Genomic DNA, 20,360 nt, shown 5'->3' on the forward strand with positions numbered 1-20,360 from the left:
TTTTCTTCTAGTTCTGTGAAAAATGCTTTTAGTATTTTATTTATTTATTTATTTATTTATTTATTTATTTATTTATTGCTTTTGGTATTTTAATTGAGTTTGAATCTAGATTGCTTTGGGTAGTATAGATATTTTAAGAATATTAATTCTTGTAATCCATGAACATGGGATATCTTTCCATTTTTTTTCTTCTTCAATTTCTTTCCTCAACGTCTTACAGTTTTCAGAGTACAGGTCTTCACATCCTTGGTTAAATTTATTCCTAGGTATTTTATTCTTTTTGATGCAATTGTAAATGGAACTGTTTCCTCATATTCTCTTTCTGATAGTTTGTTGTTAGTTGTATAGAAATTCAACAGATTTCTGTATATTGATTTTTTTATCCTGCCACTTTACTGAATTCACTGATCATTTATTTTTATCATATATTTGTTCTCTGTTTTCTTATCTATAACTTTTCCTTACATTACTTCTGTGTTTGCTTTCACTTCTTAAATTAGATACTGTTGTTGAAGTAAGGACAACAGATCTAAATTTTAAAATTAGGACAGGTATTGGGGTGCCTGGGTGGCACAGTCAGTTAAGTGTCTGACTTCGGCTCATCATGATCTCACAGTTCATGAGTTCGAGCCCTGTATCTGGCTCTCTGCTGACAGCTCGGAGCCTGAAACCTGCTTCAGATTCTGTGTCTCCCTCTCTTTCTGCTCCTCCCCCACTTGTACTCTGTTTATCACTCTCACAAAAATAAACATTAAAAAAAAAATCAGGACAGGTTTTTACTAATAGTCTGCACTCAGGAAAAGAACATATGACTTACAAGTAGATAGCTCTACTCCTTTGGCTCCTAGCACCTACAAGTTATACAAAGTCTTTAGGTACATGTCTATGTGGATAATATAGGCAGAAATAGCCCCATAACACAAGTCAGCTCTCAAGGTCCTACTCAGAAAATCTTTCTCTGTGGTAAAGAATCTACAGCTTGTGGCCAGGGGTTCCTTGTGATACAGTAGGGAGTCCTGGAAAAAGGTATCTTATGACATGGAGGGGATGTGGGTACTTCTGGCAGGTTGGGGTGAGTGTAGTCTTCATCTATGCATAGTTGATTAGACGAAAAAAGAAAAAAAGCCTCAGATTCAGCCTTTCAAGTTTTGATATGCAGTATTCTTCCCATTATTTAAACCCCTAGTTATTTCTAATTTTTATTATATTTTTTTGATTTGTAAATTATCTAGAAGTTTGTTTTCTGATTCCCTGTAGGTTTTCTCTCCCTTAATTAGTCTCAAAGTTATATATTCTATTTGTTTTGTAGTCTTTTTAGCTATTAAAACACATTTAAAGTCTAAAGCTAAATGCGTATAAGAGAACCTCTTTCCAAATAGTATACTGTAGCCAATTACTACCCCTGTTGCCAATTTATTGTGCAGTTTTTATTCAGCATTTTAATTCTATCATTTTTTACTACCACACATTAGACATCCTTGTTTCTGTTTTGCACAGTGAATATATCTACAAATTTACTAAGATCCTAGCTTAATCCATTCGACTTCTCAGATCTTCCATCTGGATATATCCTTCAGAATTTTCTTCCACGCAGTTTGGTTGGTGTTAAAATTCCTCACATTGTGTTTTGCCTGAAAATGTCCTCAACTTATCCTCTTCAATGATATTTGTACTACATTAGAAAATTCTTTCATATATGTTAAAGAAAAACTTACGTGTTAATAAAATATTCTTTTCTTAGGCAATTGAAGATATAACTCACTGTCTTTTGGCTCCTATTGTTGTTTCTGAAAAGTCAGCTTTCAGTCTAAATGCTATTTATATACGTATCTGTTTTGTCTCTCTTTCTGGCTGCTTTTAGTAGTTTGTTTGTTTAAAGTTCTTCAGTTTCACTATGACATACCTACTTATAATTTTGATTTCTTCTGCTTGAGATTTGTTGGGCTTTCTGGATCTTCGGTTCATTATTATCCAACAATTCTGGAACTTTTTCTTTTTCTTCTCATCTACAGTATTTCCTTCCGGAACTCTACTGAGAGCATCTTAGGTCATAACCCTAGTCTCATAATCTCATTTTACATTTTCCCTCCTCTCTGTCTCTATGAGCCCTATTATGGATTATTCAGATCCATTTTCCAGCTCACTAGTGTTCTCTTCAACTGTCTCTAATCTGTTTAATGCATTAAGTTTGTAATTCTTATTTTTATATTTGTTATCTCCAGAAGTTCTATTTCCTTACTTTTAAAATCTGTGCAATCAATTTACAGTCTCTGGTCCGTGTTCCTATTTTCAGTGCTTTAAAAAATTTTCTTAAATGTTAAAATATTCATTTGTATTTTTGACTGATAAATTCAAGAATGAAGTATTTACAGGTCCCACTCCACTGTCTGCTGTTTTTACTGTCTTTTATGCACAATGAATTGTTTTCCTTGTGTTCGAAGTCAAAGCTGCCTTTCTCCTGAGAGGAATTTCTATTTATTTCTGAGGGTCACCTAGAGTTGTTGAGGATATTTACATTGCCATTATGCTACAAAGGAAAACCTACTTTAATCTTTCTCTCTTTCCCCAAGGTTTCTCAAAAGAAATAATCTCCCAACAGATAAAAATCACTGCTGGGAGCATTTGGTATTGCTCTCATCAGGAGGATCACAAATTGGATTATTTCCACTTTGGAATTATGAGGGAAGAATGTGAGAAACATATGCTGTCGAAATATCTTACAAATCAAATTCTTTATACCACTTGCATCTAGGTTCAACTTGAGGAGGGTTTTTACTTGGCTGTGAAAGTACTTCTAATAAGAAATGCTATCCCTTTTGCAGTTTGGTTCCTAATCCATATCAGCTCTACTACAAATCATGAATGATGAAAAGTGCATGATTATTATTTATTGTAGTCACACCGTGTAAAACTGGCAGCAGGTATAACCCTACAACCATGAAAATACACAAACCTGTGAGGGTCATCTGGATCACAGTTAGGAAGAAACTGAGAGATGGCTTCTGCCACTTCTTCATTTGATAAAACATCCCAGAGTCCATCGGTGGCCAAGATCAGCACATCATCTGCTCCATGCTCATATTTGGAGAGATCGTAGACTCTTACCTGAAAAGAATGGGAATACTCCTACTTAAGAAATTGGGAGCACGTTATTTCCCATAACAAATTGGTTTCGGAATTCTTTTCTTCTCCCACCTCGGCTAGGGGTTTTTAGGTACGCGCTCTGAAGTACTTGGTTGTGCAACCAGCTTTGTGGCCATGGGTAGCCTCCTTTGGGGACTTGCTGTATAGACATATGGGACTCAACAGGTAAGCTTAAGAGTTGACAAGGAAGAATTAATTGAAAATTAATGCCTGAGACATAGCTGGAACAATACTTATAATAGATACAGTGCGAGCCAGAAAAGCAACCTGAGGCTTGCTTCCTTCCTTCCTTTGCACACCCATTCCACAAGTAAGGGCCTGCTGTGTGCCAGGTACTCTATGTATAAAGATGAATAACAGGGGTACCTGGGTGGCTCAGTAGGTGAAGCCTCTGACTTCAGCTCAGGTAATGATCTCACTCAGTTTGTGGGTTCGAGCCCTGCGTCAGGTCTGTGCTGACAGCTCAGGGCCTGGAGCCTGCTTCAGATTCTGTCTCCCTCTTTCCCCGCCCCTCCCCCTCTCATGCTCTGTCTCTGTCTCTCAAAATTAAATAAAATGTTTAAAAAATTTTTTTTAATCTTAAAAAAAAAAAAAGATGAATAACAGATTTCCCTGCTTCTTAGCTCTGTCTTTTGGAGAGATAAGGCCAGCCCTGGATCTTTAGTAGTTACTCTGTATTTGTCTAGGACTGAGGAGACACTTTATTTAATGGGCTCACTTGAATCACATTTTGGCTTACCTGTTTGAGCCCCAAGGGGCAGGATTTCTTTCCTGTAAGGATGGGGCTCAGACACTACACTCAAGTTTAAGAGGCCTTAATCTAGCCTAAATTACAAAGGACACATGCAAAGTCTGAATCTCCGAAGTGGATCTTGGCAAACTTGTAAGTCTTTCCTCATCTCTAGTACCTGGAATGACTTGGGATATTTCAATATCCACCTAACCTCTTTGGGAAGGACAGAATAACCTTGATGAAAGTAGTAAGAATAAAAATCAAGCAGTTATTTGGGTTAGGCCACAACTCTATTTTCACCCAACTTTGGCGGGAAAAGAGTCTGGGATTTTTTTTTTTTTCCTTTTAAAATTTTAACATTTATTTATTTTTGAGAGACAAAGAGAGGCAGAGCATGAGCGGGGGGGGGGGGGGGGGGGAGAGAGAGAGAGAGAGAGAGAGAGAGAGAGAGATACAGAACCCGAAGCAGGCTCCAGGCTCTGAGCTGTTTGTTAGCACCGACGCGGGGCTCGAACTCACGAACTGCGAGACCATGACCTGAGCTGACGTCGGATGCTCAACCGACTGAGCCACCCAGGCGCCTCAAGAGTCTGGGATTTCATTGCCATTCCCTCCCCATTTGGCAGAACCAGCTCCTGTGTATACACACCTCATGAACTAAGGGCACAGGCAAGTTAACTTCATCAACCTTCCAGTTCCTTCAACCCTTCTCTTTTTTCCCTCCTATCTTCTAAAAGCAAGTCTGAGTAAAAGCTGTAGGTCAGCGGAAGGTCAGGGAGAGGAAGGAGTTTATAGAGTTTAAGCAGCCATGTGTCCCATCACACACAGTCACTGCTAGGTCATCTCAGATCTGGAGAGAATTTGATTCTAAGAGGCCGACAGACTGTTCAAATCCACATCTTTGAAAGCCAAGCCTCCTAGCTTTAGAAAGGTTTGCCCAGGCCTGTGACACCCTGACACAGGGCTGGTCCTGTGGACTAACAGACTACACCCAGCAGCACAAAACAACAAAATAGCACACGCCTACCGACAGAGCCCTTGGAAAATGAGCTCAAATGAAAAGCAGCCTCCAGGTACCAGGCCTCTGCGGCCTGCTAACTGCGTGGTAACAATTAGCTAATGGCCCGGTGCACGGCCCACACAGAGGAGAAGAGAACTCAGGGGTATACTGGACTGGCTTTTAACATTTTCTCAAAAGGCATATTCACTTTGAGGGTAGAAGTTTACATTCTAGAGAAGGCACTGTGCCTCATGAGGCCAAATTAAGGAAAACAACAAGGGGGATCTTAAGCTTACAGCAGTCTGGAAAGTCCCAGATGCCAGAATTCGATCCTCAGGGCACTCACTGAATTCATGTGGTCCAGTTTTCACTCTATAGAGGCAACCAAATCCCTTTTGCTTTAATTTGTTGTGACTCCTGGGCGCCACAAATGTTAGAGCAGTGCTTCTTAAATGTTAATGTGCCAGGAATCAGCTGGGGATCCTGCTAAAAGGCAGAATCTAATTCAGTTCTGGGGTGTGGCCGGAGGCTGCCTTTGCAGCTTACTTCCACGTGATGCTGATGCTGTGGGTCCTTGGACTGCACTCTGAGTAGTGAGGCTGAAGAGAATGCCTACTGGCCCATTTGCAAAAAAGGAAATGTAGGCCTTCGTGGCCTCTGTGATGCCTACACAGACTGTCCTCTAGGGCAGGCTTTAGAGAGGACAGCAAATGTTGGCTCTGGGCTCCCAAGTTCAAGTCCTGGCTCACTGTGTTATTATTTCCAGTATGTGATGACTTTGCCTAAGAGAGACTGCTAGCTTCTTACTGGGGTAGGTCTACAGTACATTTCTGTGAAAATCTGAACTCCACAGAATAAGAAATGTTACAGGAGGTGGGGGAGATGATGTCAGGTGCTCCAGTTCCAATCTTGCGCTTGTAGCTAAATAGGAGATTCCATCTGCCTTCTAGCGCCTTCTAAAAGAAAGATTTCTAGGTCTGAAGATAACATCCATTTAATTTCAGGACTACCCTGGGTTTGGGGTGCCAGAATCGTTTCAAGTGCTTTCTGCTGGCCAAAAACATGTAGAGATCTGAGCTGTTTAAGCTTAAGTTATCCTGCCCACTACTCAGCTGGAGATCTAGCCAACAGAATGGGAGTGGAACGATAAACAGAAACATGTTACAAAATGCTCTCTTCAATTCCATCAATAAATTGAATCCTTCCCTAATTCCGCTATTCACATTTCCACACACAGTTCTCTAATGCTGTTTCACTAGCCAACACGAAAATCCTTTCAAAACCATTCTCGAAGTATTTTTAATGTAAATAATAAAAAGCTGGTCTCAACCCTGTTCCCCGAGGCACTCCCCAATTAACATCCTTTTAGGTTCTTATTGCTACCCTTTATTTCCTGCCCTTTAGCCAATTTCCAAAGGACTTTGCCAACTTTCCACTTACAACTCGTGTCTTGTACATTAACCTGTAATGCAGAACATTTTGTGAAAATGCTCTCAGAAAAACTGGGCTGCAGCACAAGACAACCCGCTTCACGCCCATCCTCCCTGGCGGCAAGGGCTTCAAAGGATTCTGGCGGGCTCTGGAGTCCTGACCTCCTCTCCCTGCAGCTGTTGTTGGCTCTCCTCAGTCAGACCACACTCACCTCTCCAAAGTCCCCTCTTCAATTCCGTAAATAGCATCTTGATGTTCCAGGAAGCCTCACATTAAACTAATGGGCTCTGAGGCTCCCCCGGACTCAGACACCAGGAAGAGAGTATCCCAGGCCCCAGTAGGGGCGAGGTGTTTAAGCAAACGCCTTTGTCTGCAGGAGAGCTGGAGAACAGAGTCAGGGCTTTGTGTGACTCCTTCCCGTGTTCCCAGCTGCCCAGAGAGGGAGAGAAAGGCCACAGGAATCCTTGAGATCCTTGCAGTTTTTCAGAGTGATATAATTTGAATTGCTGAGAGACGGATGGAGCCTGTGTGGGTCCATCTGCCCTCCTAGAGCCGCCTACGTGTTGACTGAGCACTTACTATGTGCCAACTACTCTTCTAGGTGCTGCGGGTACAGCTGTGAACAGAAGCAACAAAGTCCCTCAGAGCATCTAAACTAGTAGAGAGACAGACCCACAGACCGCAATGTCAGAAGCCGACAGGTGCTCTGAAGAAAAGTCACAGTAAGAAGAGTGACAAGACAGTCCTTGTAGAGGACCTCCCTGGGAAGGCACTGTGTGAACAAAGATCTGAACGAGTGAGGTGATATCCCAGAGTCCCTTCCTGTGCTCCCCCTTCCTTCCCTCAGGGACCTGCCAACCCTCTGGGTCCGGTTAGATTGGGGGCTGCAGTGCCACGTGCAGCTGCCAAAGCACTCCTGAGGCAAAGCAACCAACAAGCAGCCTCGCTTTCTCTTCCCTGGTCCGCGCAGTCGCCATCCTCCACATCCCATGAGCACGGCATTTGTACCTGCCAGGTCCACGTGTCTGTCTCTTGCACAAGACTGGTTATTCTCAGATTTTAATGTGCTGCAGAATCGCTTGGGGTGCTAACTGAACAAATTTAGATGCAAGGGGCCACTCTTTAAACGTTCCGAATGTGTCGAGCTGCACCCAGGCACCAGCTTATGTGGGCAAGGGCCAGGTCATTCCAACGCAAGTGGTGGGGGAGCCTAGCCTCGAAGACACGGTCATCGGCAATAAGCTCCTCAAGGGGCAAGGTCTGAACTGGCCTGTTTCTGTCCCCAGAATACAGAGCATTCGGTGAGCAATCAATAAATAACCAAGAGAAGCATCTGCCTCATCGGACACTGACCCTTGTTCTGCTTACAGCGAACACCCCTTCAGGTGGTCACCTTCTCTTCCTTCCCAAGATTCAACTTCTGGAGGCCAGAGACCCCACTTTGCATTTCTTCTGTGGGCCTAGCACTATTTTTTCAGAGTAAATAACAAGAGACCTTCAGGACATACTTACTGAGACAAAGAATAAATGAGAGGAAGGGAGGAAGAAAAATAATTCCACGTAGGAGATCTAGTCAGAGGACGCTCTAATATGGTGACCCGGCCGATTTAGTTTTTTACCTTGGACACTTCCAAGCAGCCACCCAAATCCCACATGCTGATATTGGACACAGGTAGCAGACTCTTTCCTTTTCTTCCCCTGTCCTCACTGGAGCTGCTAACAAACAAACTCAGTGTAAGGTAGTGGGCAGGAAAGAGTCTGGAGGCACAGAAGAGCCTTGGCTAATGTGCCCCTGAAGGAGCCAAGTGCTGACTGCTCTCGCAGGACCCTCGGCTTCAGAGCACTTAGAGACGTCCTTAACGTCATCGCCGGGCATCTATTTGCACAGGAGCCTGTGACAAGCGAGTCTTTAATCGAGTACTTCTACTCAGGGCTCGGCTGCAGGCTGCTGCTTCAGTGTTTGTGTAATGTGTGTTCACCTCTTTGCTCTATTACTGATGAGATTTCAATGACGTGTTGGGAGGGCTCACACTAGTGTAAGCTGACGCCAGCTTCTTGAAGCTACTTTAAAAAAGAATCCATCAGTGGGAATGCAAGCTGGTGCAGCCGCTCTGGAAAACAGTATGGAGGTTCCTCAAAAAACTGAAAATAGAACTACCCTCCGACCCAGCGATTGCACTACTAGGCATTTATCCACGGGATACAGGTGTGCTGTTTTGAAGGGACACGTGCACCCTCATGTTTATAGCAGCACTATCAACAATAGCCAGAGTATGGAAAGAGCCCAAATATCCATCGCTGGATGAATGGATAAAGAAGACGTGGTGTGTGTATATATATATGTATGTATATGTGTATATATATATATATATACATATACATACATATATACACACACACACACACACACACAATGGAGTATTACTCGGCAATCAAAAAGAATGAAACCTTGCCATTTGCAACTACGTGGATGGAACTGGAGGGTATTATGCTAAGTGAAATTAGTCAGAGAAAGACAAAAATCATATGACTTCACTCATACGAGGACTTTAAGAGACAAAACAGATGAACATAAGGGAATGGAAACAAAAATAACATAAAAACAGGGAGGGGGACAAAACAAGAGACTCATAAAAATGGAGAACAAACTGAGGGTTACTGGAGGGGTTGTGGGAGGGGGGGATGGGCTAAATGGGTAAGGGGCACTAACGAATCTACTCCTGAAATCATTGTTGTGCTATATGCTAACTAATTTGGATGTAAATTTTAAACAATAAAAAACAAAAATATTTTTTTTTCAACGTTTTTTATTATTTATTGTTGGGACAGAGAGAGACAGAGCATGAACGGGGGAGGGGCAGAGAGAGAGGGAGACACAGAATCGGAAACAGGCTCCAGGCTCCGAGCCATCAGCCCAGAGCCTGACGCGGGGCTCGAACTCACAGACCGCGAGATCGTGACCTGGCTGAAGTCGGACGCTTAACCGACTGCGCCACCCAGGCGCCCCAAAACAAAAACATTTTTTAAGAAATCCATCAATTCTTCCATTTGCCAAATCTCAGCCGCTTCTCTAGGATGCCCTCACAGCTCTTACAGCTGTATCAACTCAGCAAATTCTCCCAACCTTTTTTCCTTTTGAAGTACTCAGGGCAGGCCCATGAGCCCCCATGGCTGAGGCCTGGCTTTCTGAATGGCAAGAGCCCTGCCTTTGTTATAAGAAGCCCTCACTTCGGGTCTCTGCTTCCAACCAGCTTTGGGACTTGAGATAAACCACTTACTGTCTTTTGCTCTCAATTTTCTCATCTCTGAAATCATTGTTTAAAAATTGGGAAAAAAATGCGAGGACACCTGCTCTACCTATTACAGCTAGAGCCAGTATAAAGGTCAAATGAGATAATACGGACAGAAACCACAAATTCTAATGTACCACATGGTTTTTTTTTGTTTTTGTTTTTTTTTTTTTTTTTTAATGGCACCCATCTCAGGGCAGAAGACCTGAAAGTAAAGCAGCTGGGGGAAGGAGAGGAGTAAGAGTCAGGGCCTTGGGGTTCAATTACAAGTCTCATTTCAAATAACAGGGATTGCGGCTCTCACTAGTGTTCTTAGCAGAAAAGCCAGATGGTTCCCAAGATAAAGGATGCCAAGAGGTAGTAGAAAATGAGGGCACAGAGTCTTATCCTCTCTACCCCATGTAGCCAACCACGAAGCTCAACCTATAGAACTCTGAATATGGCACCTGTACTAGAAAAAAAGAAAACTCCAGCATATTCCCTGTGGTCCTACAAGCCAAGTCGATTATTTCAATGTTAGCATTTGAGCAAGCCACCAAAATTGCATCCAGAGTCTCTGTTGCTGTGATTCTACCTACACTATGCCACGAAACACATACTGAACTTGGTGGCGAAAGATGGGTTTGAAACTTACTTCTCCTTAAAATTCAGGCAAAACCACTTTGGTTATTCATGTTTTCAAGGTCCACTGACCACCTGCTGGGAATATAGAAAGAAGCACTGATTCATCCTATGGAGTGCTGGGGAGAAGAAGTTGAATCATATACCTTACACCTAGAGGGAACACCTAGGGAACTAGGGACCAAACCCTGGGGAGGTGAGAGGAGGGCTGGTGTGCTTTGGTGGCTTTATAGAGCTTGATTTGGCTATAGTACTGGACTTTCACTGAGGAATGGTGAGGGATGAGGCATGACCTTTCACATCTTCAGTGTCTCCCTTTGTGGAATGAAAGGTTAGGACTAGGTGGCCACTTCAGATGCTTACGTCACCAATGTTCTCAGACTCTTTCATCATAGGATGAGTTAGGGCTGGATGTGACTGGCCACATGACCTCAGAGCACCTGACTGCAAATGCACCAAGGGACATTTAAGTATTGTAAGTATGTTGGCTGTTGGGGCTTTGGGTGTAATTTTACATCTGAAATATACCACCGATATTCTTGAGGGTTTGCTTTTTCTATTGTAGTCTACAGACAAAATAAATATTTGATTTTTGAGGGTGGATACCACCTAATAGCTAAAACATTTCTAAGCCAGCTAAAATAGTAGGTAGCATGAAAAGAGCCTGAAACTGTACCCAACACCTAGTTGCTATAGCATAAGTCTTCCACTGTCTCCTTGTAAGGCCAGTACTTTGCAGCTCGGTGAGCTAAGCTACAGGAAGGAATTTCCTTTACATGCTGGGCTTCTCTCATCATCTACTCCTTTCTCTGGGCTTCCAATGGCTTGTGCACCACTGAGCCAAAGGCTCACTGAATGAATCAGTGAATGAATGGGCTTGAATCTAGCTTATTGATCATTTGAGGAATACGTTTCTGTTCATTAAAATGTCCACTTATAAAGGTCAGAGGAAACCCCAGCCTGTGAGTGAAACTACATGGGTGCAGTGTAGGTGGGTTAAGTCATGTCTAATCCAGCGACGAGGCACACAGAGTGACCATATGTCCCTGTTTGCATGGGCTAGTTTGGGTTTATGCTGTTTTCCCAGCATAATTATTACTAAAGTCCACACTGACAGTAAGTTATATATGATCACCTAATGAATAATTAGTGAAATGACTGCTATTTTTTACACGTGTAGTTGCTACTGCTGGCCATTGGGGACTCAACATAATCACATAACCAGAGTGTGTTCTTACTTCACAGGACTTCGTCAGAATGGCAGGATTTCAGAGAGCTCAAGTGAGCAAGAGAGCAAGTTACTATGGACCTTGCCTTAGGAGAGGAGACACAGTCACGCCTGGTGGGCTCTGGGGCACCTGGTGGGTGGGAAAGTCAATCCGACTGATCGTGGTTCTTGTGAAGCAAGTAGCGCGGGTCTCAGCAGACCTCTGTGCACGTGGAGAATGAGGTATGTAGTATCCCTAACCTACCAGTCTGGCGCTGAGCCGTGTGCACTGTAAGACTGAATCACCCAGTCCAGGACTGGAACATGGATGTATAATGAACCCATGCGGGGATTATAAAACTCAAGTTCCTGAAGCACAGTGAAGAATGGCTTATGACCGTATTATTTAAAGAGTGGTCTTTGGATCACCTGCTTGAGAATGGTCTAAAAATGTGAAAACTCCTAGGACCTACTCTAGACCCAGTGCCTGAGATTTTCAGGAAGTGGATTCTAGGGATTTGCTTTTTTTGGGGGAAACATTACTTTATTCAAATACCAGGCTTATCATACATGGCCCAAGAACACTCAAATGATAAACCAGATATACACAGATCTTAAAGAGTGTAGTGGTGGCCACCGAGATGTGGATGTTGTTTTATGTTGGCAAGAGCATAGGCATGCATTTTTTAATATATAATAAAATCTGTTTTTATTTTTAGTTTTTAATTTTTTAAACTAAAATCTGCACCCAGCATGGGGCTCAAACTCATGACCCTGAGATCAAGAGTCACATGGTCTACTGACTGAGCCAGCCAGGCACCCCGGGGTTGCATTTTTAAACAAACTTCTCAAACTGTCCTTTTGTGTATAATGCAATAAATTAATGCAAAAAAGGATACTGCATGTTTAACTGAAACATTCAGGTGAAATGATCATTTTTCAGAAGGGGATCACAGGGAAACAATTTCTAAGGAGAAGAAATATTTGACACAATATAGAGGTTGCCTCCCTTGTGTGACCATAAATTTTATGAGTTGCCAAGCAAGATTTTTTGGTGTCAGAGTAAATGTCAAATTCTGGTTTTATCCAAATGGCTGGTTACTTCCCAAGGCACTTCCCAATGGAAACAAGCCGTTAAAATGTCACACACATGCATACAAGTGATTCTTACGGCTAGAGAGTTAGCGATGCAGATGGAGGACAGGCTAAGTCAGGAGGTCTTCTCGTGTGTGTAGGTGCAGTGGCACCACAGACAAATGAAAGCTTCTCTACACTCTTAATACGATTCCCCCACCTTCCCCAACGTTTTCAAGGTGGTGGTGGGAGAGGGGGGAGGGGAGCATACATCACCCCAACCAAGAAGAAAGATGCGCGAGATACTGGTTGAAGGGCACAGACTTCCAGTTACGAGACTAGGGATCTAAAGTACAGCATTAGGACTATAATTATATATAACCTGTATATGCTGTAAAACATACATACACTATATAATATATACATACGCTATATAATACATATATATATATACATACACTAGTATATATACACTAGATACATAAAATACATATACACTAGATACATAAAATACATATACATAACCTATATACAATGACTTTACTGTATTATATACTTAAAAGGTGCTAAAAGAGTAGAGCTTCAACGTTCTCACCACAAAACAGAAATGGTAGTTACAAGATGTGACAGAGCTGTAGTGGTAATCATTTGGCAATATACAAATATAAATGCATCCAACCAACACACTGTATACCCTAAACTTATATAATGGTACATGTCAGTTCTATCTTTAATAAAACTGGAAAAAGTGGGGCATCTGGGTTGCTCAGTCAGTTAAGCGTCTGACTTTGGCTCTGTGAACTCACGGTTCGTGAGTTTGAGCCCCACATCAGGCTCTGTGCTGACAGCTCAGAGCCTGAAGCCTACTTTGGATTCTGTGTCTCCCTTGCCTCTGCCCCTCCCCCACTAGTGCTCTTGCCTTTCTCTCTCCCCCAAAATGAATAAATATTAAAAAATTTAAAAAATAAATAAATAAAACTGGGAAAAGAAAATTCTCAAATACCACTGTCCTAGACTATCAGAGTATCCTTAGGTAGAACTCCTCATTTTTCCTTTGTAAGAGTATCTGTGGTTTCTGAGGCTGAAATTTACAATCTTCGCAGCTCTCTTTATTTTTTTTTTTTTTTTTTTTTTATTTTTTTTTTTTTTTGTAACGTTTATTTTATTTTTGAGACAGAGAGAGACAGAGTGTGAACGGGGGAGGGTCACAGAGAGAGGGAGACACAGAATCTGAAACAGGCTCCAGGCTCTGAGCTGTCAGCACAGAGCCCGACGCGGGGCTCGAACCCACGGACCGTGAGATCATGACCTGAGCCGAAGTCGGAGGCTTAACCGACCGAGCCACCCAGGCGCCCCAGCAGCTCTCTTTAAAAAAACTGAATACAGAAATAATTATGAATACAAACATAGATACTAATGTGTTTCATTCAAGAGAGAAGAAACAGAGACAAATTACTAAACCATGGAAAATGAGGTGTCTTTCTTTTGAGAAATGTTTACAAAGAAATGATTCCTGACTCTAACCTTGCTTCTCCCCCCTACCTAGAACATTCTTCATGCCTTAGAAACAACCAGAACTCAGTAAGGACTGGTCCAAGTGAAGAGCCCTGATAACTTATGTTTAACTAGCTTCTTTGTAAATCTGCCTCCATTCTGCAAACTAGATTACCTCTGTTGAGTAATTAGCTAAACAGTTAACTCATCAACTTATTATTAGTTTGCACGGGAAAGAAAGATGATTATTTCTCTAATCCTCAAGTTTTCACAGCAGGGAGGGCACATTCCCCCCCCCCCCCAATTTGTTTGTTTGTTTGTTTGTTTGTTTGAGAGAGAGAGAGAGAGAGAGAGAAAACACGTGAAAAAGGGAGAGAATCCCAAGCAGGCTCTACGTTGTCATTGCAGAGCCTGATGCAGGGTTCAGTCCCGTGAACTGTAAGATCATGACCTCCATGACCTCGGCTGAAATCATGAATCAGACGCCTAACTGACTAAGCCACCCAGGCACCTGGTGGGGGGAGCTTCTACAGGCAGGGTGTGGTATGGAGCCTCCAAGATGGGCACTGTCAATCCCGGCCCTCCCTGTACAAGCACACTGCTCCTCTCTTCCAGAGGTGGATTCCAATTCCCCTCTCCTCAAATGTGGACCAGCCTTAGTGATTTCCTTGGCCACTAGCATGTGGCAGAGGTGATGGTTCTAGGCCTTCTGAGGCCAGGTCCTACAAAGTCCTATAACTTCTGCTTGGCACTCTTGAACCACTCACTGTTGAGATGTTTTCTCTCAGAATCCAGTTGCCACACTATGAAAAGCTGAAACCCCATGGAGAAGCCATGTGGAGCTGCCTCAGCTTGACTCTTCAGCTGCTACCTGCCCTCACTTGCCAGCCATGGGAGTGGAGCCACTTTGGACTTGCAGCCCATCTAGCCTTCAGATCCCTCTAGCCCCAGCTGACATCCAGTTGTGCTGTGTGAGACTCCCAGAGAGAACCACCTAGCTGAACCCGTTCAACTCACAGAACCATGAAAGGCAATAGCATACAAAGACATATAATACACTGTTCCATCAAGACTCCATGTTCCGGGGTGGTTGGTTTTGCAGTCCCCGAGGGCACAAAGGCATTATATTGTGATGTGTCACTTCTAGGCCCTCTCCCTCTGTGGGGCTGGGGAGAGGGGATGGGGCATGGAGTCCCCTGGAGTTTTCTCCCTGGTCTCGACTTGTCCATCACAGCACCTGTTCCCTTTGCTCCTGTCCTCTAGCAGGTAAATATTAGGCAGACCACTCTCTGTGGGGTGGGGAGAGGAGAGCCCACAGCTATCCAGGGCATACATTTAATCTGGGGGGTGGAGGACAAGAATAAGAAGTCCATTCTGGTCCAAAATCCGTACCATGGTTTCTGGTCTAACTTTATACTAACTATAAAGTTAGTTTCATCCCAGGCACCTGTGTCTATGTTTTTAATTGCTCAGAAAACTCAGAGGGAAAAAAAAGCATAAAATTAGTTTTCCTCTCCGGACCTCCACAAACAGCATTCTTCCCTTTTCTTAGGCTAGAGAACAATTTATTTTTAATTTTTAGAAAATTTCACCCCGCTTCATCCACTAAATCCAGTCTGCCATCAGTTTTCATTACATTGTTTCTTTAAAATGTCTCTCGGATGTACCTCCTTTTCATTTTCCTGGTCCCTTCCCTAGCTTTTGTCCTCCTGTTACAGTTTCAGTTCTACAGCAGTCACCCTGTTTGCCTCTCTGCACCCCCCCACCCCTGTCTACGTGCTGTGACAGGCCCCCACCCCAACATTTATCATGCTGCTCTCCTTGCTGAAGCCCTTACCTACTGCCTTGGGTTTGGTTCCAGGCCCTTCAGAATAATTAGCTTTGTTATAGACAATAGCCCTTCAAGCTATCTTCCAAACCCAGTGACCCCATAAGCAGATTTTACTTCATAACAGACTCACTCCTGGTTCCTTCTTATTCTTGTCCTCCTTCTTCGATTATGTAGTCCTGTCTCCCTCTTCTGAACTCCCCTCTTCTCTTAGGAAGCAGGAATCACAGGGTTTATGGCTGATTATTCTATTAGTCCCCCATTCCAACTTGTCCCAAAATTCCTAATGCTTTTGAGGACATGTTCCCTAGTGTGATCAGTAAACACTATTGGACTCATGATCTCTACGTATAGAGCCAGTGAAACTTCGTGGTCTTAAGAGGAGCTAGGAGCTAATACTTATTATGCCACGTTCTGGCTAAGTACTTTATTTATATATGTTATTTAATTTGTTCCTTGAGTTCCTGTCCTCTTTTTATTGAAGAGGAAGCAGAGATTTGGGTAAAGTACCTTTCTCAAGGTCACCCAGCTGGCAAGTGAAGAGACAGAGCTTGAAGTCAAGACTAATTACCAGTCTGAGGTTTTAAGTTCTACATTACACCACCTCCCAAGGTATTTTTGAGGGGAATTTTTAAAACCAGTTTATCCTACTCTACCACCTGAAGATGATTACTGTTACTGTTTTATTAAATTTCCTTCACGCATGTATTTGTCTACACATGCATGTAACTTCCTACCAACTTATGATCACACTCTTTGTATATACAATCATATTCTGTTTCACTTAATATAGTACAGCTTTTTCCCCTTTCATTATGCACTGATACTGTTTTTTATACATTGTTCAGACTGCAGAAAGTACACAATACAATAAAACAGGCTCTTTCCCAAAATGGGACTTTGGCTTGGAGTATGAAAAGCTACCAAGAATAAGGTGCTGTCAACAATGAGCTCTTCTTTTTATTTTTTAAAAGTTTATTTATTTTTATTTTTGAGAGAGAGAGACAGAGCGTGAGTGGGGGAGGGGCAGAGAGAGAGGGAGACACAGAATCTGAAGCAGGCTCCAGGCTCTGGGCTATCAGCATAGAGCCCAATGTGGGGCTCGAACTTACAAACTGTGAGATCATGACCTGAGCCGAAGTCGGAAGCTTAACCAACTGAGCCACCCAGGTGCCGCCCCCCAGCAATGAGCTCTTAAATACTGTTCATGTTTTCATGGGAGACAACAGGGGAGGCTCAAACAAGACAGTCATTCTCTCTTAATATGGAAGTGACTACTGGGAATCCCTAAGTGTAAAGCTTTCCAGAAGCTGACGGGGAAGGAAGACTAGTGTTTCCTGACCATCTCTGACCCTGCACCAGACCTAGTACCAAGCAGCTCCACAGATTTTTTTTTTTTAAGTCTATTTATTTTTGGGAGAAAGAGAGAGAACACAAGTGGAGGAGGAGCAGAGACAGAACACAGAATCCAAAGAAGGCTCCAGGCTCCCGACTGTCAGCACAGAGCCCAACACGGGGCTCAAACTCACACATTTCAAGATCATGACCTGAGCCTGAGTCGGACACTTAACCGACTGAGCCACCCAGGTGCCCCTCCGCAGATGTTCTTACTTGCTTTTCCTAGCACTTTGTGAATACAGGCATGTTCACCTCACCTGAGGGAAGGGGAAGGCAGACTAAAATAATGCAGGTCACGTGGGCATTCAGATACCGGAGTCTAGGGTCTTCCTTCTCTTGGAGAAGGCAGTTTCAGATGAAAGAAAAAAATATCTAGATGAAGAAAAGAATGAGCTAAATGAGTCATCTGCAATTACAAAAACCCGCTGACAGGAATCTTGAACACCAGGGAAAAGAATAAGGAAGCCTAGAGAAAACCGGGCTCCTTGTGGTTCAGTCTGGCAGGGAGGGCGGGTGGGCGGGGGGGGGGGGGGGGGGGGGGGGGATGCAGAGTTGAAGATGGGGGTTGGCTTTGCAAACTGGCCTCCACTCGGAAAAAGACACTGTTCTTCCAAGGGCCCAAAAGGGGGCTCAAGGCAGTCCTGGAGTGCAGGCGGGAAAGCAAGTAACATGAAGAGGAAGGCTAACCCTAGGGAGGGCCTGCTACAGGTCAGAAAGGGCCATGGAGCAGAGAGCATCTGCAGGTTTAGGCTGCAGACCTTCGCCAAGGTGCCTGAGTAAGAGCACAGCAGGAAGTGCGCTGGACTGGGGCGGGGAGGAGAAATGCTGGAAGAGAGGCAGCTGCGAGTCTGGGCTCCAGTGCCTGAGTTCCCGGATCCTTTCCTTCCCTCCTTGAACTCTTTCAGGATAGTATAAGGAAGGTGAACTTTGATGTGCTTCATTGAGCAGGAAGATGGGAGACCTGGCTGGGGCTGTTTCTCTTGCTCAGGAAAGGCTGCATCTCATACTGTGACACAGAGAAAACACAGTGCTGTGGACCAGATGAGAGTCAATACGCCCCCACATTCAATGGTCAGGCCAAGGCCTGGTTGGCGGGGCCTCTGGTGGAATTCAGTTCTCGGCCAGAAATCCCTGCCTTAGACCTTGGAAGACAGGAGGGAGGCTCAGCAAACCTGGCGGCCGCTCTTTGGGTTTGGCAAACTCGAGATTTTTCCAGCGCCTTGTGTTTCAGTGAAACCGAAAATGTGTCTGGCTAGAAACCCTTCTCTAATTTTTAAACCCCTGAGCATTTTTTACGTAAATCTGATACACATGTTTTTGTCTTATTTTTATTTAGCTCATCAAATCGAATTAGGAGCTACAATGATGAAGGGAACAATGCTGATTTCCAAGAAGATTTTGGAGACTTTTTACTTAGAACTAAATCACATTTTCTCCCCAACTGTTAAAATTACCAGACTGAGCTGGATTTGAAATTTAGAAACCAAATGTGAAATAAAGACCCATGCTTGGCAAAGATGCAGCATAGCAGGGGAATGTTTTTAGGAAGTCACAGTTAGAAAGCCAGGGTAGGCGTGGGGTGGGGGGTGAGGGGATGCAGGCAGGAAAGGAGGTAGTTACTCTTCATTCGATGGTTTCGATACATTTACCCGGTTTCCACGCTCCCCAAAAGACGCCTGCTAGCCACTGTCTGGTGTCTGACTTTATCACTACCACCCAAGAAAGAGGAGTTTCTGCCCGAGATTGGGAGTGAGGGGGGTCTCCTGTGTCGGCCTTCCACACTCCTCCATGGTAGCTGACTCCAGATGCTCCGCCCCTTCCCCCTAAGCTCCCCCTCCCCGTTCGTGGTTCTGGCTAAGGCCCCTCCATCTGGAAGCATTTAAAACGTACAATGATTTTAATCTCGTGCAAAGGAATCTTGGGATCTACACTACATACCCATTAAGCTAAATTATACGTGCACAATCTTATTTTGCACAATTCTGTCTGGCCCAGGTCGGCACAGACAGGTTGGCACGCTAAAGGCTATTACTGTCTGTCCCAATGACTTTCTCCACTACGCCATCATTTTCTACAATTTCAGTCCAAGGCCAGTAGTGTTTCTTTGAGAAACTTGAGCCATTTAGGTCCCAGGACAAAGATTCTCTTCAGAGACCCTTGAACCTTGACTCAGAGGGTCCCTTGGACACTATCCAAAGAAATGGCTTTGAACTCAGCTTCTCTCCCCTACAGACCCGGATCAAATTAGACTGACCAGGTACCATCTTGTTACTTAATAACTACAACCTTGGGGGAGTTATTTCACTTCCTCGCATCGCAATTTACCAATGTGTGAAATGGGCACATTAATCATATGTACCCATAGGGTTGTTGTGGAGGATTAAATGAGACACTGTATGTAAAACACACAGTAAGTTGTCTGGCCCAGACTAAGAAGTTAATAGATGTTACTGTTATTATAAAAACGACATTTTAGCGAACTCTACAACTTTTCTAAGAGCACTTACATTTTTCCAGAGGTGGCCGGTTTCCTTTCAAACATGCCTACCTGCCCAATCCCTCACCAAGGCTGAACCATTCAACCCAATTCCCTGCAAACCAGCATCACTCTAGATAAGGGACATGAGGTTTCTGGTCAACCAACTGGGATTTTTCATCAGTCCCCAGGCAGTCTTCCATGCATGCCCAAGTTCTAAACCTACAGCCTCTTTTTTGGAGCCATGGTAACAGAACAATTAGAGATCTATAATCTGCATAGAAATCATTCTCCTTCAAACCAAACCAAACTTCTCACTTTATCTAGAAAGCATAGGTATCTGTGGAAGTGGGTGAGAAGGAGGTTTTCACTCTGCTTTAAGAAGCAACATGAGGGGTGCCTGGGTGGCTCAGTCGGTTAAGCGGCCGACTTCGGCTCAGGTCATGATCTCACGGTCCTTGAGTTCAAGCCCCGCGTTGGGCTCTGTGCTGACCGCTCAGAGCCTGGAGCCTGTTTCGGATTCTGTGTCTCCCTCTCTCTCTGACCCTCCCCCATTCATGCTCTGTCTCAAAAATAAATAAACGTTAAAAAAAAAATAAAAAAAAAAAAAGAAGCAACATGATTAGTGTTCCCTGAGGATCCCCCTGCCCCCCCCCCCCCCCAG

The 20,360-nt window shown here is 43.7% G+C and overlaps 1 protein-coding gene across 2 annotated transcripts in view; it reads right to left on the reverse strand.

Annotated features, from left to right (window-relative positions):
* PPM1H (protein phosphatase, Mg2+/Mn2+ dependent 1H) overlaps positions 1 to 20,360 on the reverse strand; it is a 261,692-nt gene that overhangs the window by 18,865 nt on the left and 222,467 nt on the right. Inside the window, exon 9 of one of the 2 annotated variants that reach the window (XM_060657077.3) lies at positions 2,954 to 3,105. The exons of the other annotated variant lie outside the window; for it this stretch is intronic. Within the exon in view, the coding sequence (XP_060513060.1) occupies positions 2,954 to 3,105 (152 nt within the window). The remainder of the gene's footprint in view (positions 1 to 2,953; positions 3,106 to 20,360) is intronic. 2 annotated transcript variants of the gene reach the window in all.

Source organism: Panthera onca, chromosome B4, assembly GCF_046562875.1.
Source record: "Panthera onca isolate mPanOnc1 chromosome B4, mPanOnc1 haplotype 2, whole genome shotgun sequence".
NCBI lineage: Eukaryota > Metazoa > Chordata > Mammalia > Carnivora > Felidae > Panthera > Panthera onca.